The sequence below is a fragment of the Callithrix jacchus genome, chromosome 3, assembly GCF_049354715.1.
Source record: "Callithrix jacchus isolate 240 chromosome 3, calJac240_pri, whole genome shotgun sequence".
NCBI classification, from domain to species: Eukaryota; Metazoa; Chordata; class Mammalia; order Primates; family Cebidae; genus Callithrix; species Callithrix jacchus.
The window spans coordinates 151846779-151874039 of NC_133504.1; the positions used below are offsets into that span (position 1 = coordinate 151846779).

The window sequence follows — 27261 nt, forward strand, 5'->3', positions numbered from 1 at the left end:
TTAAATCCAGAGAGATTTTTATTCCACAATTAGATTTTTACATCAATAAAATCTTAGATATAACAATATAGATGAAGAAACAATTTAATTTGCATTGAAATAAATATTAGACATACAAAGCACATACAGTGAAAAAGGGTCACAATAAATTACAAGTAGAGACGTTACTTCACTCATTCACCAAAGAAAGCCCTTGATACTTCCAATTTCACACCATCAAATTTATCATTCTTGCTGATTTAAGCAGAACACAAAACAAATATGGATCCCACGGCTTACTTTCACAGGTACCAGCATGGATAATTTACTACAGTGATCCAATTTGGAAATCAGTAGGGACCAGTAAATTGCAGCATAAAGAAAGAGTGAATGAGGTCCTTTTTCCTTAGTGTCAGCAGGCTATGATTATTATGTTTATTAGATTTTCTTGAAAGGACTTCACATTTTCTCAAATATGCAGGAGAACTATACTTCCCCTTTGAGCCCTACATTAGCATTTATGAGCTTTGGTCTTGAATACAAGGAAGTGAATTTTTCGGTTTTATAAATTTATATAGTCTGGATAGTATTGGCCTGAAGAATATAACTCCCCAATCGGTACAGTATTAGATATTAAAAATGGATTCAGGAGAAGTTACTAAGAAATGCTGACATACTGTATGTACAAATTTTTAGTTCGATATATCCCATTATATAAAGCACCAGAAGTAATGCATTTATAAATCAAGCCATTTTTTATGACCCTGTTTCTAATCTTTGTAACCCTTTTACATTTGTTCCAATACACACATAATAAATGTTACTTGCTCAACATTTCACCTATTTGGTCTCAACTTAAAAATATATATGTAGGCAAAAATTAGTATCAAAAGGAACTGCGCTATCTAAAAGTTACAAAAGAAAATAGTAAAAGTTTGGAATTAAACTGTCATGAACCGAGAAAAAAAGGTTATTTCCAAAGTGCTAAGCGTATCAAGTGAGTAGCTTCAAAAGGCTAGATAACATAAAATGACTCTTAGGTCATTCTTTCTCCTGGAATATGAGCTAATTTTTAAATTCCAGTAAAGATATCCATCTGTAATTTTTTCCTATTGTTTTCTAAGAAAGGAATCTGCTCTAGATTTTAAAATACTGTATTTTATCTCGTCACATCAACTTAAACAATGCAGGTCAGATTTCCTGTATGCACAAGAGGAGAAAGGCTATCGAGTTAATTCATCATATAGAAATATGATCCTTCTAGAGAACCCACATGAACACCGCCTTAGAACATAAATATTTCCTAGAATAGTTACCACTAGGAAACCTCCCAAACTTTTAGCAGCTCCTTTATCCTTAATAGCAGATCCAATCATAACTTTCTGCCCTGAATATGGGACTGTTCCTTAAAACAATCTCTGGAAATAACTCTTAGATTTACACAGGTATGCCTTTGGTATACTAAATGTTGAGCTATAATATTATATAGGCTCTGTGGAATTTTCCTAATCCTGGAGAATTCCAATGAGTTCAAGAGAAACTAGTTGTCTCAGCCAGGTGTGGTGGCTCACACCTAAGCCCAGCATTTGGGAGGCGGAGGCAGGCAGATCACTTGAGGCTGGGAGTTCAAGACCAGCCTGATCAACATGGTGAGACCCTGTCTCTACCAAAAATACAAAAATTAACTGGGCATGGTGGTGCACGCCTGTAGTCTCAGCTAGTAGGAAGGCTGAGACATGAGAATCCCTTGAGCCCAGGAGGTGGAGGCTGTAGTAAGCCGAGGCAGCACCACTGCACTCCAGCCTGGACAAGAAAGCAAGACTCTGTCTTAAAGAGAGAGAGAGAGAGAAACTAGTTGTCTCTACAAGCCAAGTTTAATTTTCAAATCTAGGTACCATTCCTGATACAGTATCTACAAATTTCAATATGCTTTTATATTACTATGAAAAGTCTAAATTTCAAAAGAGTTTGAACTGGCTATATCTACTTTACCTACAAAATGATAACGAAAACATTTTAAATACCATTTGCTACACATCTGAAAATAAAGGAGAAAGGACAATTGTATGTTAGTGTATTTCAGTTTTAGGCACTTAGCATGGAAAGAAAAAACTGGATAGACCATGATTTGAATGATGTCGCTCCAAATTGTGGCCTATTTTGCTGTTTTCCTAGAAAGCACATATTGACAAGGTATTTCTTTTGAATAATTCAATATTTAAAAAGTAGGCTGGGCGTGGTGGCTCACCTGAGGTCAGGAGTTCAAAACCAGCCTGGCCAACATGGTAAAACCCCATCTCCACTAAAAGTAAAAAAAATTAGCTGGGCATCGTGGCAGGTGTCTGTAATCTCAGCTACTTGGGAGGCTGAGGCAGGAGAATTGCTTGAACCTGGGAGGCAGAGGTTATAGTGAGCTGAGATCACGTGATTGCACTCCAGCCTGAGCAACAAGAGTGAAACTGTCTCAAAAAAAAAATGCTTATTTAATATTTTTTCAATCTCAAATGATTACATATTTAAAATGGCCAAGGAATTCAGATGCTTAGTTTTATAGCTGACTCAAAACTTGGTGGCATTTAACCTTCAAACACAACATGTGAAAATGGGGGGCTGTCTGAGGAAAGAGTGCCACCTACTGATACTAAACATAACTGTCTGTGGCTACTTCCTTGAAGTTTTTCATTTCCAAGTATCAAAACTAGTCTCACTTGCGTGACAGCTTTGAGACTCAGATTCTACAGAGATTGAAGAAGAGGTGGTGGTCAGAATAACTATGTTAATCAAAATAAACTCCTTAACATTAGCATTAGTTAAAATTATTCACCTCAATCTCTCAAAATGAATTTATTCTGAACTAAAACTTACCCTAAATCTCTCAGTTCTGTTTGTCTTATTACACATATACTCATCTTCTTTTCCAGAAAAAAATATTATTTGTGTCCTGAACTTGCAAACCTAACCTGAATTTTTGATCTGGACTTTTAGGAAGAAGGATGTATTGATAGTTTTATAATTCTCAGCTCTATAACAGAACCTATTAATTTTTCATTACTTTTAGTTTAGTATTATAGCTGGCCTTGATTTTCTCTATAAGGAACATTCTTAAATATTCAAATCAATTTTCTATAAAAAGTTTGCTGTTTTTCTTTCTTCCAGGAACATTTACCTCTAAATTTTATTCCAAAAAAATTAAATACAAATTGCACTTAAGAAATTTCTCTTTAGGGTTAGGGTTAGGGGGAAAAAAAGAGAAATTTCTCTTTAGACTAATGTTAGAGTTGAAATTAATAAGGTATCAACTATATAAAAGGATACGGAATCCCTGCTAAAACAAAGTAGATTTTATATAAGGCTTCCATCTATCCAAAAGGGTTTAATATTTAAAAGTGCTAGAACAATGGTACTACACCAATTCCTGAAGATTAGACACTCTGGATGTTAAAGGAGCTTCTTTTAAACCTGAACTAACAATAACTTTAAGGATGCAGTAGAGTTGATTTCTCTTACTACATTCATTCTATATATTGCTACTGTATTTCCTTAATTTCAACTTGATAGGTATACATATAACACTATTAATTTCAAATTCCAAATCAGCTGGTTGTAGATATTCCTACTGTAGAATTTCTAACTATGAGTTCATGCAAACTAAGCATCTAATAATGCTCAAATTGTAAAATTTACTTTTTCATGAGTTTAAGGGTACCTTTTTTGTATATTAAGCCTTCCTTTAAGAAACAAGTCTATGTTTCAACTTGTCAAACATGAGTATATCTGAAATATAATTCTGCTATAATGACACAAAAACCTCAATTTATAGCACAGTGTTGTTTTATATTGTAGTAGTTTTAATGTTAAAACCAACATGGATTATTGACCAATTATCTTGACCAATAGTATTTTTTAAAATAAAGAGGAAACACTGAAAAAGAGACATATTTACAGATCTTTAGAAGACAATCATGGTTAAAAAAAAAATCATGGATCATGGTTATCAGAGCACATATAAGAAAAATAATAATAAAAAAAAACTGTTGAAATTCAAATAAGTTTTATACTTTAGCTAGTGGTATTGTTCCAGGGCTAATATCTTACTTTAGATAAATGTTCTACAGTTATATAAAATGTTAACATGAGAGGAGCTAAATAAAGGGTATGCAAAAGAACTCTCTTGGCCAGGCATGGTGGCTCAAGAGGTCAGGAGATTGAGACCATTCTGGCCAACGTGGTGAAACCTCATCTCTACTAAAAATATAAAAATTAGGTGGGCATAGTGGTGTGGGCCTGTAGTCCCAGCTACTCAGGAGGCTGAGACAGGAGAATCACTTGAATCCAGGAGGTGGAGGCTACAGTGAGCTGAGATCACGCCACTGCATTCCAGCCTAGGTAAGAGTGAGACTCTGTCTCAAAAAAAACAAAAAAAACAAAAAAATGAAAAACAAAACCTCCCTTGTACATTTCCAACTCTTCTATAAATCTAAAAGATTTTTTTAAATTATAGGAAAAAACTAATAGCTTCAACATAAATATGCCTTCAGCTGCCAAAATTTCTTGATATAATTCAAGACTTCATTTTTAAAAACATAATTAGAAATCCATATTATGTTTACTTAATATTACAGTCATTTTATTGCTTTAGAAAGTTTAGTTTCTAAAACCATTAGGTTACTTTACATAGTGACAATGAGATTAGCCACACACACAAAATCAACTGCATATTATAAGGCTGCTTCTCCAACTTAGTGAACAAATATTACAAAAATACAAAAATAGCTGATTATATTTAAGCTATCAAGTATAATTTTTCATGTATTTATCCTAAGAATATCCCCTTTCTTTTTTTTTTTTTTTCTAAGATGGGGTTTCACCATGTTGGCCAGGATGGTCTTGATCTCCTGACCTTGTGATCCACCCACCTAGGCCTCCCAAAGTGCTGGGATTACAGGCGTGAGCCACCACGCCCAGCAGAGTATCCCCTTTCTATAGATTAGAAAGATGAACAAAAATAAAAATAATGCTACTGATAAATTACTAACGAATGTATTTGAGAAATCCAAATTACATGCAGACAGAAAACTGGTCACAAAAACCATTACATTACTCTATATTAAAACTTTACAATGTTTTAAACATTTCTAATCATGCAACGGTAGCAAAGATCAGTATGAATTTTATAAAAGAGTTGATGGGAACGCAATGAACAGGATTTAACACATTTTACAACCCAAATCAAAGTTGCATAATACATCCAATTCTCCTAAATGTATCTATGCATTAAGAGACTGGAATGTACACTATTCCCCCACAATTCCTCCCCCTACCCCTTTCCTAACCAATTACCTTACCTATAAAATCTTCCATTTAACCTTTTAAGTCAGATTTGATGGGTAAATATGAACTCTACAGGATACTCTCCATTAGTATTTCAGAATAGACACACATACAGTCAGATGCTGAATCTTCAGTTACATTCCTTTCAAAAGGCATCTAAACTGTTGCAATTGTCTATGAAAATTCAAGCCTAAGAAACCAAGAAAACCGGCAGTCAAGATTCTGAACTAGGTAGTTCTACAAACTATAATACAAATAATATATATGCCCACATCAGGAAAAGAAGGATTTCCTATTTGAGAAATGTTTCTCAATGGCTCTCTGAAAGGAAAGCTGTGTCACTGCTGCTTTCTGCTTTCAATGGCTAGGTGACCCCAAAAATTTATCCAGTTGGCAAAGACACTTACAGTTGAGCCTTTTAAAACATACTCAAGACCACAAAACTACTTATGGAAATAAAATTTTAAAAGGTCATAGTTTAAGATATGTAGAATTTTTCTTATAATGGTACATTCAAAACACATCTGTCCTAACAAAGCAGCATAAAACCAATTAAAAAACAATTAGAAATTAAATACACTGAGAAATATTAAAATCATTAACCAAAATTACTGAATGGTAGAATACTTTTCTCAAACTGTACTGAATTCACATATGTGTATCAACATAATGAACTCATGCCAGATAGAAATTCAGGGTACCAATTAGGTTGAAACAAATTTTAGAGCTATTTTTATAGGAGAAATAAATGTACTTTATGATATAGGCACAACAGCATCTTTTTAAAAAAAAAATTGGTATATTTATCACTAGATACAGACTTCTTTAACCATTAGCAACACAGCGCAGTAAAATTTTCTCAAAACTTCTTAAGCTTGATTTAACATGCCAAGAAAATTATTATTCTTCCACTGAGATGCATTTATGTAAATTATGTAAATTGGATTGAGGTCAGTGTAACACCTGGAATTTACAACCCCTAGCAGAAGTACCAGCTGCTAATAATGCTTATACTATATTTATAGCTTAACTAGATGTTAAACTACGGAACTGTTGGTGCCAATCTGCTTATAAAGGCAATGCTCTGGAGACAAAGTCTTCTCACAAACAGTGGGCAAGCAGGCTTCATTATTATGTGTTCAACAACAATCCTCAGTTCATTAAATAAGGTCCTGCAAGATAAAACAGTTTTCTTTGAGAAATACAAGCAAAAAGCAATACACAGGCTTACCTCACTTTATTTCACTTCAGAGATATTTCATTTTTTACAAAGTGAAGGTTTGTTGCAGCACCATTACAGTAATACCTTACAGCAAGGCTATCAGTGCCACTCTCCAACAGCATGTGCTGACTTTATGTTTCTGTGTCACACTTTGCCAAAATTCACCCACTATTCCTAATGTTTTCATTATTACTATATCTGCGATGGGGATCTGTGATCATGCTCTTTGGTGTTACTATTCCAATTGTTTTGGGGCACTACAAACTGTACTCACGTAAGACAAAGCACTTAATCAAGGTCATTACTGGTTGGTCTCTTTCCCTCTCCTCAGACCTACCTATTCCCTGAGACACAATATTGAAAGTAGGCCACTTAATAACCCTATAATGGCCTCTGAGTGCTCAAGTGAAAGGAGGGCTCCCATGGCTGTCACTTTAGATCAGAACTAGAAATGATTAAGCTTAGTGAAAAAAGCATGTCTAAAGCCAAAACAGGCCAAAAGCTAGACCCCTTGTGCCAAATAGCCAAGCTGTAATGCAAAGGAAAAGTTCCTGAAGGAAATTAAAAGTGCTATTTCTGCGAACAGATGAATGACATAAAAGCAGAACAGCCTTACTGCTGATAGTAATGCTGTTGTGTGTGCTACAGTAGAGCGTTAACGTAACTTTTGTATGTACTGCAGCAAAACCAAAAAATTCTTCTGACGGCTTTATTGTGATATTCACTTTATTGTGGTGGTCTGGAACCACTTCCATAATATTTATGAAGCATGCCTCTAATGCTAAACAAATGCTGATGAAGGAATATACCATAGCCATTAGAGAAATAAAATAATAACTAGAATGCATTGTAGAGAAAACACAAAGTACACACAATGAAATTCTCAGACTGAACACCTACATCTTTTATGGGTGGAAATACCATTTAACAAAGGTATTTAACAAATAGCTATCTCTGAAACCTCAGATTAGACAATTTATACAATTTCTTTAGAGTAGAGTCACATCATTTTCACATTTAACTTAGGCAATTTCAACAAGTTTTTTTAAAAAGAGAACAAGAAAAAGTATATAACATGGGCAGTGTTCACCCACTATTTCCTTAAATTATATATTGTCCCTCAGAGATTTCCTCCTCTGTAAAATAATCGAGAGTTGTGGTGAAGTTTAAATGCAACATAGAAGATGCTCAATAAATGTACTTCCTAGTTGGATCATTATACTGAACTATGACTTTTTTATGCCTTCAGACTTAAGCTCAAGTCTTCAGCATAACACCTAATACCCTCCATAATCTAGTCTCAATCTAATTTTCTACCCTATCTCCTGCCACTCCCTGCCCTCACTACTATCACCATCAACTTATGTTGCACATTTGTGCCCAAAACTACGTGGACTTGGCCTTTGCCTTAACTGCTCACTACTTACAAAGTATTATCACATAGTGTACGCATCACATATATAGTATACAAGCCAGTATATACAAAATCATGTATACTGTACTGACATTTATAAGTGATATGAAGGATCATCAAGGGTTATTTTAACCATTCACAATTTTCACCTTATGTGCTGACTCATCCTGTGTAAAGAAAGATACAGCTCCTGTACTACCTTTCTGTATCCTGTTTTATGACTAGAAAAAAAGCAACAAATCTACTTTTCTAAACAAGTGTTTAATATGCTTGCATTGAAAGACAGGAATAATATTTGGAAGGATGCCTATTTTTCCAAAACCTGCCCTTCCTATATCTCCTGTCTTTATGAGAGCACCATTATAACTCTTTTAGGATTCCAGGCCAAAAACCTGCAAGTCTTTAACTTACTCTTTTCTCCCAAGCCCTAATATCCTATATCTCCTAATATCTTTTATATTTGTTCCCTTATTCTTTTACCAATGGATCAGTTCAGCCTCTAGACTGCTAACACTCTCCAAATTGACCTTTTTTCTTCTCTTGGTGAGCCTGCAATCCATTTTCTGGAATATTTCTAAATCAAATTTCATCATGGGGGTTCCCAACCCCTCCATGTTACAATCCTGATAGGTTCTCCTTACCTCAAAACAAAATCCAAACCCTTCCATAATCTAGTCCTTTCTACCATCTACCTTTCTGGGCACAGATATTGATCAATTCTCTATAAACTTCCTGAGCTCAAGTAACATTTACGTACGGGTATGCTAAGCACTTTCAGGCACCCATGTGTCAGAACTCAGGCTCATTCTTTATAAGACTTGGCTTATGTTCCCACCTCCTCAATGAATTCTCATTTGCCTCTGTTCTGTATGCTTTCAGAGCACCTTCATCATCACACTGACTTACATCGCTGTCTAATTTATTCAGCAGTGAGTACTCCTGAAAGCAGGTATTTTAATTCCACATTTCATCAACATAAAGTCACTGTTTTCTTAACCAATCAGTCAAATGAATAAAGCTAGAAGGCATAAGGACTAATGAATTCAATCGCTTTCACTCACAGCTAGTTGTTTTATTATGGGCTACATCACCGGCACAGACCAAGTCAGAGAGTTCCTTAATAGCACTGACAACAGAACTTTGAGTAATGATAAAATGTTTGCATATCTGTGCTGACCCACACTTGCTACCAGCAACACATGGCTTTTGAGAACCTACCTGAATGTGCTCAAAGGGAACTGAGTTTTAAATTTTTATTTCATTTAAATGAATTTTATTTAAATAGTCACATGTGGTTGCTGTGCTATACTGGACAGCACAGCTATAGACAATCTATACTAAATATCCACAAAGAACTGAAACCACCAATTTGAGAATACCATAGGTGAAAATGGCACAAATGTGAATACAGATGGTCTCAAAATCTTTAATTAAAAAAAGCGTAGTACTGAAAACGTAGTTTTATAGCCTGTTTATCAACATTCATAAGTCGAAATATTTTCCAACACCTTTCCACTGGTTTGATTAAAATATGTGCTTAAAAGAGATCTTTGAAGATGTTTATTAACACATATTTGTGTTACCTCGATTCATTGCTATTCTTTCCTTTTCAGTCCACTGAAAACTAAGTTCTAGATGTATTAATATAATTTAAGGGTATGTGGAGAAAATGGGAATGGAGGAGGAGGTACAAAGCACAGAAAAACAAATTTGCTGATTAAAATAACGGACGTTAGGGCAAGAGACTATAAGATAATGTCTAAAATGAATATAGGGATGAGAAAGAAAAAAGTCTAAAATCATGAAATCAAGTAAGAATGAAAGTTTGCTACTAGAGACTCATTAAGAACAAATATCTAAAATAAGCTCTATTTTAGAAAGTATTATAAAAAAAGACATTGCCTAAGAGAGCACAAAAACGCTCTGAAAGGAAAATGAGATCATAGAATAGTAAACTAGTAAGAAGCTAACAGAGTCTAAGTACTTCTAAAATATTACTTCACTTCACCCCACAAGTCATTTCCTCTACCAATAAAGAAAGCCAAATTTAAATAACTTGCCTAGTTATGCAACTGGTTAACGATGGGCCAGCATTCAAATTCAGTTCTTTTTACTGTATTTATAAAAATATAATATACAGATTGCTCGAATGCACTCATTAAATTTCTGGCTGAATTCTATATTATTTTAAACTTGAAAATACACTATATTACTATCAGTAATGAAAATGATCTGAGTATCATTGTTAAAGCTATTAAAAACATCTATTCATTTTAGTTTGCTCCAATGCTTAAGATCAGAGTGTATAATTTAGTGTATATTAATTGAAGTCTCCATTCCTGAAAACTATAGTAATTCCCTAAAATTTCTCTGCTTCCCCATTTTTCTGTTTCAAACTCTTCTGGCACAAGGCTATCCAAAGAATGTTCTCACCATGTCAAAATCATCAGTCCCATTCATCTAAAAGATAAATTCCAAACTTCTTACCCTAAAACTCAAGTAGTTTTATAACATGGCTCCAATATACCTTTCTAATCTTAGCGTCAGCAATTCACTATTCAGAATCTCCATTTGAGTCAAACTAGGTCTACATAACTTTCCTCAAATATAGCTTGTGCTTCTTAACTCTCTTGCTTCTACTATTTCCCCACCTAAAGTGTTTTTCCCTGTTTTCACTATTCAAAAGCTTTACTCTTTCCACAATCTCAATTTTGTGAAAGCTTCCTGGGCTCATCTATCTTCGGGCTCATCTATCTTCTGGCCCAATGATCTCTCCCTTCTGAGGACTACAGTACTGATATGATAAAGCAAACCTATGGCATTACTGGCTTGTGAATACTGTGTCCTAACCACTGTTCATCTAATTGACATGTGCTTTTGTTTCTTCAACTAAGAAAGCTGAGAGTGAAACCTATGTCTTACACATTTTAAAATTTGCTAAGTTTTAGCAGTGCTTTAGAGGTGGTGTAGATAACTCCAGTCTCAGTTTCTAAAAAGAAATACAACCACTTCCTCACCAACCCTAGTACATTTTAAGGCCTAGAACTTAAATTTACAAAAACACTGCTTGCTTCTAAATTCTAACACATTAGCTAAACAACTCTTGAGAATTATAAATACTATGTATTCACAATACTCTCAACAAATAAAACATTTTTAAAATAATCATCAGCTTACCGACAATACGGATTTCTTCTAGATGAATATCTAAGAGTAAGAAATCGATAATATATAAAAGGTTGGAGCAAACTTCCTTGACCACTGAAATAAACAAATACAAGACTGATAAATATACAATATCAATTCACGTGTATACTCTCAAAACTTAAAGGCAATTCAACTGGAGAATATGTGTATCTTCATTCATCAAATGGTCATAGTGAAATCTATCATGTCTAAATCCAAGTTATCATTAAAAAGAATATCTTAGAATGTATATGATTAGTAAAGAGTAAAATGCTATTGTTTAATTTTTATAAATGTATTATTGTATATATTACTTTTGAAATTTTTAAAATACAAAATCAGAGAACGTTACATAAATACTTTGGTAATTACTAACTGATGTTGTAAGGCTTCATAAAATATGCAAAGTGACTTATTTTATATACAGTAAAAAAAAAAAACCACTCCCCCCCACCAAAAAAATTATACTGGGTCATCATTAGTAAATCTACGTGGCCTATACTAATTATTTTTCTTGGTTAAAAAACACAATTACAATATCCAAAGAATTATATATATGCTTATGAAATGCCAAGTCTGGAATTCTTCCCTAAGAAAAACTATCTGAATTAAGACATTCACTGAAATAACTACGAACAAAATGTGGCAACAACCTAATGTGAAAAGTAAGGAAGTAGAATTAAACAACTTATATTATTTTATGGGTATTTAATGGATTCAATATGCAACTACCTAGAATCTAGGTTATGAAAATTACATAGCAACTTTGAAAAAAGCAGAATATAGAACTACATATATTATTACAACTGTATTTTTTAAAACTGGAAGAAATACATTAGGATGCCAATTGTGTTTTATTAGGTTTTTAGCCTTTTCTTCTAAACTGCATTACTTTCATAAAAAAAATAATTACACGATTGCAAACTTACCACTAAACAATTCCAACATGCATTTTCCCCCATAATTTGATACATTTTTAACTTTTTAAAGTGAAAATGTAAGAGACACAACACAGAAAACATAAATAGAAAATATTCACTTAAAAAACAAATTTCCCATCATCCAAGTTAGCCCCTTCTTCACGCCACAGTTTCGAGTATGTCCCTTCAGAAATTTATATACACAAGTGTATACGATGACTAACACTAAGATAGTCCTCACTTTAAAATTCACCAAATCTGTTTAACAATTCTAGGACAGAGGTGGTTTATCTTTCCCAAAAAATTGGACAGAAACATATATATGTCCTTACACACATACACCCCACAAAATAAAAATGGAGAACACCCTACAAACTAACTTAAATCTCTTGGTGATTATCCTATATCACAACACATACATTATCTCAATTTTTTTTTTACAGCTTCAAGTATTCCATCTAATGCTTGACAAGCTCCCTACTAATGAACATTTGGGTGGCTCCAGTCAACTAGAAATGATGCTACAATGACCCTTATCTGTCTTTGCACACATGTGCAACGCATGTGTAAGATAAATTCACATCCATTTTTAAAAACAGAGCTTGAAGCATTACTGGTACGAATAACTTGATAAAGCCTCGTAATATTAGACTGTGTGTCTACCATGAAGGACAGCATATTAGGAATAGCAATAATGTAAGATTGTTCTTAATTTTGTTGTTTGGGTTATATTCAAGCTACCTACCTATAGCGTTAACAGTTTTTCCTAGTAGGAATTAAATACAACTTTATAAGTTGATTTTAATTTTTCCAACAAACAAAATGATTTCTCTATTTAAACATTTCTGGCAAATTCTCACCTTCTTTACAGTAATCTTAAAAATTAAGATGATAAGTTTGTACAAATAACGTTTAAATAAAACATTTCAGGAGCACAACTGAATTAACGTACCAATGATGTCAAAACCTGGTGCCCTTAAGAAAAAATTCATTATAGTTCCAAAGTGAAGTTTTGTCTAAGTTTGCATGGCATCTCAGAATTTCATTAAAACTGTCTTAATATGATTTAAGAGGAGCATAAGAAATTATTTTGCTTACTAAACAAAATCTGGAGGTTTCAGAATACAGACATCAATTATACCCTTATAAAAAAACTAGTTTTGGTATCTACCATTTGAACTTTCATCAAATTACATGAAACAAATCATAGAACCTGGTCTGACCCAAAAGCAGGATTAAGTGACATACCCACATAAAAACAAGAAAAATAAGAGAGCAAAAAGTTTCTTTTACTAATTAATAATTAAAGTTTCTAAGTGTCTGAGAAGTGAAAAAAAAAACCTATGAATGATGGGAAAAATATTGGAACGTTGATCTTGTCCCTTTTTCTGTTGTCTCAGATTACATTACCCTTGTCTTTTATGTGCATTCAGGTTCTAGGATAAGAGAAGGCTTTTATTAAATTTTAGCGTCAAGGTTTTATAGTTAATTTACAAATATGACTGCATCAAATCTTATATTCGGCATTTATGGAATGTTGTAGATAGAAGGATTTTAGGCATCTACCTATTTCAACTAATATTAGTTTTTAAATGGTTCGGGGAGAAGGCTCAGAAGGCTAACCAAGATAAGGTCAAATCAACTAAACTCCAGGTCTATAAAGCCCAGTAGGAAGTGTTTCCATTGTATCACTCCAGAGCTTTATTTAGATTACATTTTCTAGTTGGGACCACACAACTCAAGCAACACCTGCCAATCCTGGAGTTCTCAGAGGAAAGCACTACTTAAAAGAATGAAACAGATACACTGATAAGGAAATCTAGAAAACTCCGTTGGTAGTTTGAAGAGACTGCTACAGAGAGAAGTAATTGTCAAGTACATGAAAACTTTACTAGTTAATCAAGGCAAGGTACAGTTAAAATAATAAAATGTAACTATATAATTAATAATGACAGTTTGTTGCAAATTAACAAGATTATGAAAAACAAGTAATACAGACATTTTAAAGAACAATTTAGCATGGTCCACTAAACACAAAAGGCGCCTAGCTTGTATTCAGCAAAATCAATTCTGGCATCTATGTTAAAGAAAACACTGGCATGAAGTATAAGCAGGTAAAAAATATTTACTGCGTCAATATTTGAAAAACTAAACATCTGGAAACAAATTTCCATGATCAGGATATAAGTTAGAATGCTATGTGGCTAAACAAAAAACAGAACTGGGTATACCAAATCAAATAGGTTATGGAAACATACAAGTGTGAAAAAGGTACAGAATAACACCTTTTTCTGGGGGGGGGGTTGGTGAGAGGGAGTCTCGCTCTGTTGCCCAGGCAGAGTCCAGCGGTGTGATATCAGCTCACTGTAACCTTTGCCTCCCAGATTCAAACAATTCTCCTGCCTCAGTCTCCCAAGTAGCTGAAATTGCAGGTGTGCACCACCATGCCTGGCTAATTTTTATATTTTTAGTAGAGATGGGGTTTCACCACGTTGGCCAGGCTAGCCACGAACTCCTGGCCTCAAGTGATCCACCCACTTTGGCCTCCAAAGGTGCTGGGCTTACAGTCATGAGATGAGCCACCATGCCCAACTAGAATAATATCTTTGATGTAAAATAAGAACTAAACAAATTAACAAACAAAACCCCACATCCGAAATACATATGTTCTACAAATCTGTATAAGTATTTTTAAAGGACTACATACACAGACATATATTAAACTCCTTACACCTCTGGGAAGTGGACAAAACTGCAACTAGGATTCATATAGTCAAATGTTATTTTAGTTTTTATCTGTAATGTCCTATTACTTGTAAAACTAAAAATTGATACAGCAATCATCTGGGTAGCAAGGTGTATTGTTTTAAAATGTATGCAAGCATTTCAGTGCAGACGTCAATACTATTTTAACGTTCATACTTTTAAAAGGAGGCTCTTTGGCTGGACACGGTGGCTCATACCTGTAATCCCAGCACTTTGGGAGGCTGAGGTGGGTGGACAGCCTGAGGTCAGGAGTTCAAGACCAGCCTGGCCAACATGGTGAAACCCAGTTTCTACTAAAAATACAAAAATTAGCCAGGTGTGGTGGCAAGTGCCTGTAATCCCAGCTACTTGGGAGGCTGAGGCAGGAGAACTGCTTGAACCTGGGAGGCGGAGGTTGCAGTGAGCCGAGATCACACTATTGCACTACAGCCTAGGCAACAGAGTCAGACTCTGACTTAATAAAAAAAGATACAAACAAAATAAGGTGATAGTAGGCAACTATTAATACAAGCCCATTTAAAGGTTTTTCTCTAGTGTAAGAAACATCATCTCAATAGTGGCAGAATAGACTAGATTAGACTTGTAAGATTCTTTCAAAGGTAGTTAATTATCAAGGTAATTTTTAAACAGTTAAATGATAAATCACAAGGAATAAGACAAATTCCTAGGTCTACCATATTTCAGATTCTCTACTATAAATGAAAAAGGTTAGATTAGGTGACTACTAAGATTCAACTAGCTCTACATGTCAATACCTAGCTTCAACAGATTTAAATAAGAAAAACTGAGTTACTATTTTATTATGTTCACTCATCAGCCTTCCAAAACAAATATAATTTTTCCTTACCTAAAAAGCATAAAAACTGTTGCAGGCATCAAGAATATTTCATTGCAAGCAATGAATTTCAAAATATTTTGTTGATTAGCACTTAATTTGTCCAAGACAGATCTCAGCAGAGGTAAACTATTTGAACCCCTTGCCTAAAAAAAGAGAAAGCCAACATTAGAAATAAGTGAAGCATTTCTGATAACAATATTTTCTTTCTTTAGCTAAATAGCTTATCCAACAGGCAATATAACCAAATATACTACTTTAGAAATGATGGTACAAAGTTCACAAACAATTTAAGGACAAATGCAGTATATTTTCCTGCTTTTTTTTTTTTTTGTATTTTTAGACTTTAAAAAACAACTTTAGTAAAAGTACTTTTCATTCTTAGCTGCTTTATTTTTCTCAAGAACGATTATTTAACAAAAAATGGTTATTTCTCTCCAACCACAACAAAATCTGACTATCCAGTATTACAGTTAAAATATCTTTGACTCCTTCCTTAGCTAGTGTTAGAAGTTAGAGTGTAATTACTGCTGTGACCAAAGAATTACAGGGTAAAGAAAAAGGCCAATACAAAGCATAAATCTGGATATTTTAATTCAAATTTCAGTATATATGCTGTAAATGGCCTGGGGCCAAGCTAGGCTTAATGTTCCAACCTAGCAATAAGAATTTCAGGAAAGCAGCAGTTCTGAAAATAAGTGTAAAAGAGATTTATTCAGTACATGCAACTTCTCTGGTATGCGAGAATTAAACACTGACAGAACAAGAGATCTGACAACTCAACACTTTTAGCAACACAAATTTCAAAAAAATAGACCTATTTCAAACTTGAAAAATTCTCCTGTAGACCGGGGGGTAATTTTAAGTGCAATCCTTTATCTATAAAATGTACTAGTTTGTGAACTTCAACAATTAACACTTCTGAACTTAAAATTTTCAAATCAGTAAATAATTTAAACAAGTTTGTATGGTATAAAGAAACTTTTTGGGACAAATGCCAAAATGTCTTAGAACTCTAATTCATGTCAGTGATCCGTAATTCACAAGTTAGAGAAATAGCAGTTTTACTTACATCAAGGACCTTTTTCGTGTATGTGGCAGCATGAAGCAATGAGAATAACAAGACTGGGAAAATACTCACTGAAGAAAACAATTAAGGAAAACATTTAAAAGTCATCAAGCATTTTGCAAAACAGACTACATATTATGTCCAAATATACAGATCTGAAACATCTGCTAAAATGAGTTCAGTAGAATGGCTTGTTTTACTGATACACTTTAAGCTAAATCAAATTCTGTCAACTGTAAAGAAAGTAAACTATTTCATTTTCTAAAATTCAGTTCTTTTTATGACAAAAATTAATAGCGAAAAAATTTTTTTCATTCATTTCTACTGGCTAACATTGTAAACACTTGCTAAATTAAAGCGAAATCTAGGCCACCCCAAAAGGTTGTAAGTATAGCTTTTAACCCTCCAACGGCTTTATTGGTCACTTTAATGCAGCCTTCAAACAGTAGTTGTATAGTCATTTCACAATCTCAAATGCTGAGGAAAGAGTCTAAGGTAATGGTTTAAAGAGTAATTCCCCAGGTTTTAGTCCCAAAGACTAAAGATCTTCTATTACTTCTTTCCTACAGAGACTCCATTATTTTGAGATACTATACCTAAGCAAGTTGTTACATTTACGCTCTCAACTTGTAAAAATTAAAACGGCAGTATATATTTTGTTTTGTATATATTCAATTAAAACTCTCATCATCTTAAATACAGACATAAGGAGAGAATCCTTTTGAGTCCAACTGTTTGGCTTTATGTTATGGATAAATACACACTTTTCATTCAACTTTTTGAAAAATGGAAAGGGTTCAAAAGACCCCATTCTCCACTCCAATTTCTGCCAGGTTGATTAAAAAAAATTGTCAAGTAGTTCCACAAAATGATATAGACTTTTAGTCAATCATGAATGACAAAAATGCTTGTCCTAAAAATATTAGCAGTTCCTAAGAACTAAACCATGTTATTTTTCTATACTAACTGAAGGCCTGATATGATAGGAAATGGTGATTGCTCTAACATAATCTAAGTAGCAAATTCATTACAACCATAACTCGTTTAGGAATCCAAGGGTTCCAGTTTCGAATTGGCAAGCAAGACACCAACCTATATCCTAGTATTAGAGGAACCTTAACTCTCTAATATAGTTCTCCAAATTAATATCCCAATCAACTCTTTCCCACCTCTAACAAGAACTAAGAAAAATGTCCATTTCCTAAGTAGAGATCATACATGTATATATAAAGTTTAAATTTTTTAATGAAGCATAGACTACTTTGAAACTGATGGAAGCTACAATCCTATCTTAAAGTCACTGTAAAACTCTGTTGATGCTTAAAGAATTTAAACTTCAGTCACATATCCAGACTGAATTCAATAAAAGGGGCAGTGTCAAGTAGTAAAAATAGAGCCCTGAATTGGGAGTTATGAAACCTGGGTTCCACTCCTGACTCTGTCACTAACCTAATTTTCTTAGGCCAAGTTTCATGCTCTGGCAAATAAGTATGTAGATCAAAGCTAGACATTTCTAAGGAGTCTTATTTCTAACATTTACAAATCCTAGGCAAGAGATTCATAATCTTAGCTTCCAACATTACCTTTTTTTTTTTTTTTTTTTAGAGACGGAGTATCGCTCTTGTTACCCAGGCTGGAGTGCAATGGCGTGATCTCGGCTCACTACAACCTCCGCCTCTTGGGTTCAAGCAATTCTCCTGCCTCAGCCTCCTGAGTAGCTGGGACTATAGGTGTGCGCCAACATGCCCAGCTAATTTTTGTATATTTAGTAGAGACGGGGTTTCACCATGTTGACCAGCATGGTCTTGATCTCTTGACCTCGTGATCCACCCGCCTCGGCCTCCCAAAGTGCTGGGATTATAGGCGTGAGCCACTGTGCCCGGCCCCAACATTACTTTTAAACTACTAATACAATGTATTTAGAAAAGATAAGAGATGAAAAGCTCTAAGTACCTGTTATTAACCAAACAAGGACAAAATACCACCTTTATAAGAACAAAGATCAGAACGCAAGTCTGTAACACTACTTTGGGCCCACTTTTATTTATACCGTATCACCTTAATAATCAGATTAGCATTTCTTGAAAATTACTAGTTTATGTTATTCCCACTGTTTACTACATTCTCTTTCTAAGAATTTAAGGAATATGAACTCCTTAGTCTTCAACATAATAACCAATTGTATAAAAAAGGCAGAAAGGTTGTCTTCACCAGTCATGAGTCTCATTTGGCAAGACCTCAGGATTCACTCAACAAAACTTACTAAGCACCTGATCCGTGTGAGCCACTGTTCCCAAAGTTACTGACATATTGAGTTTACTCTACATTAAAACACATTTGTGTCATTTCTATTTCTCCCTCCAAAGAAATTTTAAGCTACTAAAAGGTATGACCAAAAATCTCTATATAACTCCTCATTATAGCTCAGAAAGGCTAGAATTTTAACATTGGTGACTGCAAAATACTTCAATCAACAGATGCTGGTCAAGCCAGTAATACGCCAAGCAAATGTGCGTGATCATCATTTACAGCTGTAGTAATCATTTAATGAGTTTTACCTAAAAATGAACACACACAAGTTATGATGGGACATTACAGACCTACGTATTCAAACAGAAAAAATGCTATCCTTACATTTCAAACTCCCCATATTATCTCGATGAAGCAAGTAATTTAAAGGGAATCTCCATATACTGAACATTTATGTGAAGTTACCAGCTTTACTCACATACAGAAAGAAGTATTTTTAAAGTACACTTAAGTGTTACTCACCCACTAACCATAGATTAGGTAGGGCTTTTAAGTTAGTAAGACCTTGTCAGCATTACTACGTACTAGCCAATGTGTAGGAAGCGGATACTGACAATCAGCAAATCAGCATCTTTATTAAAAATATACCATAAGGATTTTTTTCAGAGTGCTATAAAGATTAAATATGTCAACATGTTATATTGGCAAAATAGGTGCCCAGGACATTTCGGCTTCCTCTTATCTCTTTTCCTTAAGACCTACAAAAATCTATTTAAAAATCTGATACTCCATGAATAGATAAGATTGAGTCTCAGAGGCATATTTTATTGTGATTTATATAACATATAGATGTATCATAAATATTCCAAAGTTCTTAGAGTAGCACTTCTCAATTCACAAAATGATTTGCAGAGAGATAATCTACAGGAAAAAAACAACCAAAAAAGTTAAGTTTAAAAAATACTAGGAACTCTTTTAGTCTCACAACACACGTTAGAATACCAAAGGCCCTATAATAAAGAACCCTATTTAAAAATGTTCAACCTAGCATTTTCCAAATACACAACAGAACTTCTTTCTCATTTTCCCCTCCTTTATGGAATACTCAGTATCATGCCACAACACACCTTTGAAATGCGAAAACATACAAATTCCAAATGAGTTCTCATTAGCTCCAGGGATTAGCCATGCATGTCCTTGTTTTCTACTCTATACAGCAAATATTACTTTCTTTGTATTGATTATCTCATTCCCTGCTTAAATACCTCATTCCCTACTTATTTCTTGGTTACATTCCATTTGTGTCTAGCTTACTGGGGTTAAGACTGGAAAAAGCTGAGGATCTCTCTTTTTTAAAGCAAGACATCTAGACACTGCCAAAAACGTGAATTAAATAAAAAAAATTTTAAATCTTAAAGTAAGTTCTGCATAAGCTTGTACTTCGAAGCCGAATTCAAAAATATCCATTCTAATAAAGAAGCTTTCGAGAGGCAAGAACAAAAATAGTTGAAAGTTCCTAAATTAGCTCTTCATAGTTTAAACTTAGATTTTAAAGTCAAATTCTTACACGAAACATACCTTCATTCAAGTGAAGTGTCAAGAACAAACCCAGTCTTCATGGAATGCCTTCATTGCTGAAATAATCAGAAGAGGACTCCTATATGCTTAGTTGGCAATTTCATTGTTAAAAAAGTAGAAAAGGATACTTGTAACTGGGTAGGAATTTACAAAGATGAGTGAATACAACAGGTAGTGGCAGCTGTCCTCTAACAAAGCCTGGGCCAGGAATGCTCTGCTTAACTGGAAGTGTGGTAATCTCTGATGCAGCCTCAGAGCACTGGTAAGAGCATTTGCCAGCAAAGCACGTTGGTAAAAGCTTGCTGCTTCATGCAACCTGCAAATTGCCAGAGGAGAGGTTATCATGAGACATAAACAACAACTCCAGGGTCTCTTCCTCCTCTGTGAATTGCATCATAATTGCACAACATCTAAATCACTTAATTGTCAATAGAAAAAAATTACTTGAACTTAGTCTACCTTTTTAATAGCATCACTTCATATATATACCCAACTGAATTTTTCATATTCAATTTATAAAATTGAATTTTATAAAGCAGTGACTCTTCCTATCAAGTAGTAAGTAAAAATAAAACATGAACTTATCTCATTCACATGCATCAATTTTTCCATGGATTTTCAATGTGTTCGTTCCACAAAGAACAAGATATAAAATATTCCTCTAGCCGATAATGTTTTTAGGTCATTAGTACCTTAAGGCTGGAACTTGCATTTTATTTGTGCCTAAACCCTTTACAGTTTAACAAGTCTTACAACTAAAAAGCATTCCATATAAACTGACTCAACAATTGAATATCGAAGGCAGCAATATGTATAATACATACCCAAGAAGAGGCAGAACAAACAAAGCAGAGCAGTAAACTGTGAACAAGCGAGAAAGCCACATTGCCGTGTCCAGCTTATTGGTCATCATGAATTGCTAAATTTAAAAATAAAAATATTGTAAGCTATGCCTGCAATTATATTTTAAGCATCAACACTGTGTGATTTTTATGTCTACTCAAAATGTTTTAATTTTGTTCCATTTGTTTTTTAGATCATTAGGTGAACACGCTAAGGCAATGAAATGTTTCATGTATATGCTGAATGGCAAGTCCAAACACCTTATGGTTTTCATATGGAAAGCACAAGTACTTAAACAGATATAAATGAAAAAATATCAGCTGACTTTTTTAAAAAAAATGCAAAGACTAATTAATTAGAAAAAATAATCTTAACAGAAATTCAACTACAATTGTCTGTGTTCCTTTAATACGTGTAAGATTGGCTTCACCTATTTTAAAAGAACATTAAATAAAAACTAATTGCTCTCAAGAGCTCCATATGCCTATTCTTAGCAAAAAAAAAAAAATCTCAAACCCGAATAGGTAGGTCTCAGAGCTGAGTAAGACATCACATAAAGCCAGTTTGGATTAAATTAAATCTTTTGAAGAAGAAATATGAAACCATCATAGTAGTAACTATTGAACTCATTACCCTTGTCATCTGGCTACATGCGAAAGGGCTTGGCATACTGTAGGTGCTCAAAATACAGCTGATAGCTATTAAATGGCCACCTGCCTCTCAGATTACACCACTCTATCATCTCCATGTTCCCCACAAGTCTTACCTTAGGCTCAGTGGTCCCAGATTAAACTTACATACACCATTTTCTTCTCCATTTTTTCCCATTCTATCTTTTCCCTTGCTGCTTTTCCCCCAATACCTATGTCTATTACCATTAAAGTAATTATATTCAAATTCTAAAGTGGCTTTTACATTTTTTGTCTCAGATCTTCCTAAGTAATTTTAACATCGAGATCCACATACATGGATATATAAAGTAAACACAACTTTCACAAACAGTATTTATCCTACTGAGTAATTAATTTTGACATTTTCTATTTAATTATTTAAATATAGCTGGTGTTTCCACTAGTTAAATTGACTTTTCAACTCACTAATAGGTCTACGTGAAGTCTAAAAACACTGCTCTATGTAATTTCATTATCTTTTGAAAAAATTAAAAAAAATTTTTGGGAAAAATGCAAGTACATTTTAAAATTCAAGGCTGTTCTACTGTATGTCTTTTTAACCCACATGCAGGTAATTTCAGAAATATGAAATTCAACTCTGGTTTATTATTAAATCCATACTTACCATACTGTGACTCCAGTAAATTGAGATGATTAGCCATAATCAAGTGAAGGATGAATCTAGCTTACTGTGCTCAGTTCCTCAACAAATATTACAACTGTGCACCATAGTTTGAAAGTTAGTTTTAGAACATTCTCCTCAAAATCTATTTGTTCAAGGTGTTTATTCTGCAATAAATCATTGAGCTATGGATTTTATTTTGTACATGCTTATGTATATTTTCTTACACAATTTTAAAACCTTAAGAAAGTGTACTGGTGGCCAGGCATGGTGGCTCACACCTATAATCCCAGCACTTTGGGAGGCTGAGGCGGGTGGATCACGAGGTCAAGAGATCGAGACCATCCTGGTCAACAAGGTGAAACCCCGTCTCTACTAAAAATACAAAAATTAGCTGGGCATGGTGGTGCGCACCTGTAGTCCCAGCTACTCGGGAGGCTGAGGCAGGAGAATTGCTTGAACCCAGAAGGCAGAGGTTGTGGTGAGCTGAGATCGTGCCATTGCACTCCAGTCTAAGTAACAAGAGCGAAACTCCCTCTCAAAAAAAAAAAAAGAAAGTGTATTGGTATACATTTTTCTAAGAGTAAACTCTCCAACCGTCATACTAATAAATGGCTCAGGCAAAAAGAAAAAAAATCACTAGATCTTTGGTTGAAAAACTGAGGAGCAACAGTCACATAGTCTCACAGTATCATGCCAAAAAACACTTTTCAATTAGAAAGGAAAAAAGGTATCTTTACAATGGAGAAACTGGTGGACACCACCTTAATCAAATAATCAAATTCTGCAATGATGGGATAAATCAACGTAAAATGCTTCCTACATATCAGATATACATAGATGTGCTGCAAAACAGGTCTAAACTCTTGAAAACTATTGGTATCTTTGAAGACAAAAAAGGGGTGGAGGCCGGGTGCAGTGGCTCGTGCCTGTATTTTAGCACTTTGGGTGGCAGACGCGGGTGGATCATGAGGTTAGAAGTTCAAGACCAACCTGGCCAAGATGGTGAAACCCCGTCTCTACTAAAAACACAAAAAATTAGCTGGGCATGGTGGTGCGTGCCTGTAATCCCAGCTACTCAGGAGGCTGAGACAGGAGAATTGCCTGAACTCAGGAGGCGGAGGTTGTGGTGAGCCGACAACGCGCCATTGCACTCCAGCCTGGGTAACAAGAGCGAAACTCTGTCTCAAAAAAAAAAAAAAAAAAATTAGCTGTGTGTGGTGGCAGGTGCCTGTAATCCCAGCTACTCTGGAGGCTGAGGCAGAGAATTGCTTGAACCCAGGAGACGGAGGTTGCGTCACTGCACTCCAGCCTGAGCGACAGCCCAAGAGTCCATCTCAAAAAAATTGGGGGCGGGGGAGTGGAGAAGGAGAGGGCAGAACTGTTCTAGATTAAAAGGGAGTAAAGAAGACACGGCCAGTAAATTGAATGCATGCTTTTTAAGATACAGACTTGCACTGTCACCCCAGGCTGGAGCGCAATAGCACAACCCGCCTCAGCTTCCTGGGTAGCTGAGACTAAAGGGGTGCACCCCCACAACGGGCTAATTTATTCTTTTGTTTATTTTGAGACAAGGTTTTTCTCTATCGCCCAGGCTGGAGTAAAATGGCGCGATCTTGGCTCCCTGCAGCTTCAACTTCTTGGGGCGCAAGCAATCCGCCCGGCCTTCCAAAGTGCTAGGATTACAGGCGTGAGCCACCACACCCCGCCTAATTTTTTTGATTTCTAGTAGAGATGGAAGTGTCGCTATGTTTCCCAGGCTGGTCTCGAACTTCTGAATTCAAACGATCCTCCCGCCTTGGACTCCCAAAATTCTGGGTTTACAGGAGTAAACCGTGCCCGGCCATCGATGCATGCTTCTTGACTGAATCCCAACGAAGAGAAAGCAGCTTTAAAGACCAATTACGGAAATTTGAACACGGATTTTATATTAGCTAATATTTCCCAAATGTGGTAACTGCACTGCGGTCACACAGAAAAATACTTAACTACTTATGGATTAAAAAGTGGAGGACAATAATGTTCCGGGCACAAATAACTTGTTAGGTCCAGAACAGCATCTCAAAACATTTACAAAAGCAGAGTGATATTCTCTTCATAAAGAAGAAAGTGAAGAAGAAAAAGACCACTGCTCTCCTCTCTTTGCATAATTTCTATATACAATGATATAAACTAGGCAGAAATGTTCTTTGCCAGAATCCGCATGCTCCACGTGGTGTGTCATGAATCGTGTGTCATGGCACAACCTCATGTGGCATCTTTAACCTTGGGGCCTACGATAATCAAGAGACCGAGGTGTGAGAAGAGGAAAGGCCCAATTTCCATGGCATACAGGTAAGGGTCACCAGCTCCAGGCCAGCCTGTTGTCGCTTCGGAAACGAACTTGAAGTTCCCTCCATATCTGCGCTCAGGACCTCCTCTCTCCCCTCTCTAACTCCCCTACATCAACTCATTAATCCCAGTCCTGAAAGCATTGTTTCTAGAGCGTCTCGGGACTCCAAACACTTCCTGCTTCTTCCTAACTCTTGCAAATCAAGCCAAACTACCCAGCTCTCGCACTTACCACAGCGCCCGCCCCTTGCGGGCCGTTCGGGGTCGTATCTGCCATTGAGGCTCACACGAGCGTCTGCGACGCTGCAACCACGAAGAGAGAAGAAAGAGGGTACAAAACGTCAGCGTTGGGGCCACCGGCTTCCCTTGCCTCGCGCCACACACAGGCCGGATGCACCCTGCCGGAACTCTGAGCCTTCACCAGGAAACGGTCTTGCCCGCCCAGTGCAGCAAACTAGACCCAGGGAACCCGCAGCAGCCTAGAAGTACCTGTCCCGCAGTGCCGAGATCAAAACGGTGTTTCCAGAAAGACCGGAGCGAAGGCGGAGCTTCGAAGCGAAGCCCTAAAGCTAACCTATGCCGCCGGCTCAGGTTGTTGCCGAAACCGGAAGTACTCCTTTGATTTCCGTGGGGAAGAGGCGGTGACGAAAAGGGAAAAAACGAGAGCGGAGCCCAAAGGCATGACGGGAAGTGTAGTTTTTTTCTCCTAATTTGAGCTCCACCTGTCCTATCCGCCGATTGGCCCAGTGAGCTAAGAAATTAGGATGGGGGGGCAAATTTTGCGTCACATACAGCTCACAAATGATCCCCCCTGCCCATTGTCAAATCATGAAATTTCTGCAATCCCTTATATAGAGGCCTCAGAAACATCTTTAATCCCTTTCTCCAGGGGCTCACTAAGCCCTGTGGTTCTACCTCTATTATTAATTCTTTCAGCAAGTATTTCTAAGGTCTGCTATGTGACAGGCTCCATACTTGGCATTGCGGATATGACAAGGTTGCAAAAGAGGAATATAACACAGATCGCAAAAGAGACAAACAAGTAAACTGAAACCAAAGCATAGTGCTTGTGTAACATGTGCAGAGGCTGATTTAATCACAGGGAGCACAGAGGAGGGTACCTAAATCAGAAGGGGTCTCGGGAGGTTTCCTGGAAAAGGCAATGCTGTCCCTAGATCTTGAAGGACAAAGAGTTGGCTGAAAGTGGTACCGGTGGAGGGTGTCCAGGTTCTTGGCGTGTTAAACATAGAATTGGACAAAACGCACAAACAAAGCTAGGAAAGAGTAAAGCAACAAAAGCAGAAATTTATTGAAAATGAAAGTACACTCTAGAGTGTGGGAGCAAGCAAAACAGCAGCTCAAGGGTCCTGGATATAGAATCTTCTCACATCCAAATACCTGCTAGAGATTTCCATTGGACACTTGGTGTTCACTTCATGTAAATTAAGTGGTGGCCAGCAGTCAAAAACTGAAGTGAAATTACAAAGTTACACTCCTATGCATACGTCTGAATGGTTACTAAACGCAACCAATCAGAGGTACTTTGAATTTCCCATCTGCCCCACAGAACAGGTTGGGGTTTGAAACGGGAGTAGTCTCTGGTCCTTTTATTACTTAGGCGTGGAAAGTCAGGGTTTTTGCTTCAATTTAGTTCTAGGAAGTCAGCAAGAAATGGCATTAGGTTTCCTACCACTGTACCCTATTCTACTGCCTCTAACGGAGAAGGGAACTCCAGACAGTAACAGAAAAAGCAAGAAGTAACATGACAGCCAGAGGACTAGTTCAGTGTGACCAGAATGACAGTACCAGTCAGGGGGTTATGGAAGATTTCGGCTAGAGAGGCAGGCAGGGGATTACTGAGGAAAAGATCTGAACTTGACCCTGAAATCCAGAGAACCATGGTGAAATTTTAATCAGAAGTGTGACATCATGAGATTTAGAATGATATCTCTGGCAACAGGGTGGAGGATGACTAGAGGGGCAAATTTAAAGTCAGGGAATTAGTTGTAAAGCCATTGTTTATATATAAAGTAAAAATAAAATCCTAATTCAGGGGTCTGTCTACTTACTGGACAGATCTCTCTCTTGGCCAAGGGGACCCCAGCCATAATAGGACAGGAGATCAAACATGCCTCATTTTATTCCCTCCCTTTTGTAGTTTAGACACAACTAACTAGCAACTACTTAGGCATGGAAAGTTAGGGGTTTTCTTTCAGTTTCGTTCTAGGAAGTCAGCCTATGTTT

The 27261-nt window shown here is 35.9% G+C and overlaps 1 protein-coding gene across 3 annotated transcripts; it reads right to left on the reverse strand.

The window, feature by feature from the left end:
- TMEM33 (transmembrane protein 33) lies at window positions 1–25629 on the reverse strand. Of its 3 annotated transcripts, XM_035293796.3 has the most exons (9): window positions 25507–25629; window positions 25250–25320; window positions 21375–21469; window positions 20679–20866; window positions 16726–16793; window positions 15666–15799; window positions 11124–11207; window positions 6362–6482; window positions 1–5500 (listed from the first exon to the last, which is right to left on the reverse strand). In XM_035293796.3, exons 2-9 carry the CDS (start codon window positions 25292–25294, stop codon window positions 5495–5497), a joined length of 741 nt encoding a protein of 246 aa, XP_035149687.1. In that variant the 5' UTR covers window positions 25295–25320; window positions 25507–25629; the 3' UTR covers window positions 1–5494. The 3 variants fall into 3 exon arrangements, with proteins under 3 accessions (XP_035149687.1, XP_008991663.1, XP_078223397.1); XM_008993415.5 differs by lacking the exon at window positions 1–5500 and having other exon boundaries at window positions 6219–6482; XM_078367271.1 differs by lacking the exons at window positions 1–5500; window positions 25507–25629 and having other exon boundaries at window positions 6219–6482; window positions 25250–25323.
- Between the last annotated feature and the right edge of the window lie 1632 nt (window positions 25630–27261).

Excerpts from the sequence above, each read along its gene's own strand:
- TMEM33 (XM_008993415.5), bottom strand. The coding sequence starts at position 25,294 with ATGGCAGATACGACCCCGAACGGCCCGCAAGGGGCGGGCGCTGTG. Across the intron at positions 21,470-25,249 it reads CGCAAGGGGCGGGCGCTGTG|CAATTCATGATGACCAATAA; the intron begins GTAAGTGCGAGA and ends TTTTAAATTTAG. Across the intron at positions 20,867-21,374 it reads TTTGTTCTGCCTCTTCTTGG|GTTGCATGAAGCAGCAAGCT; the intron begins GTATGTATTATA and ends GGCAATTTGCAG.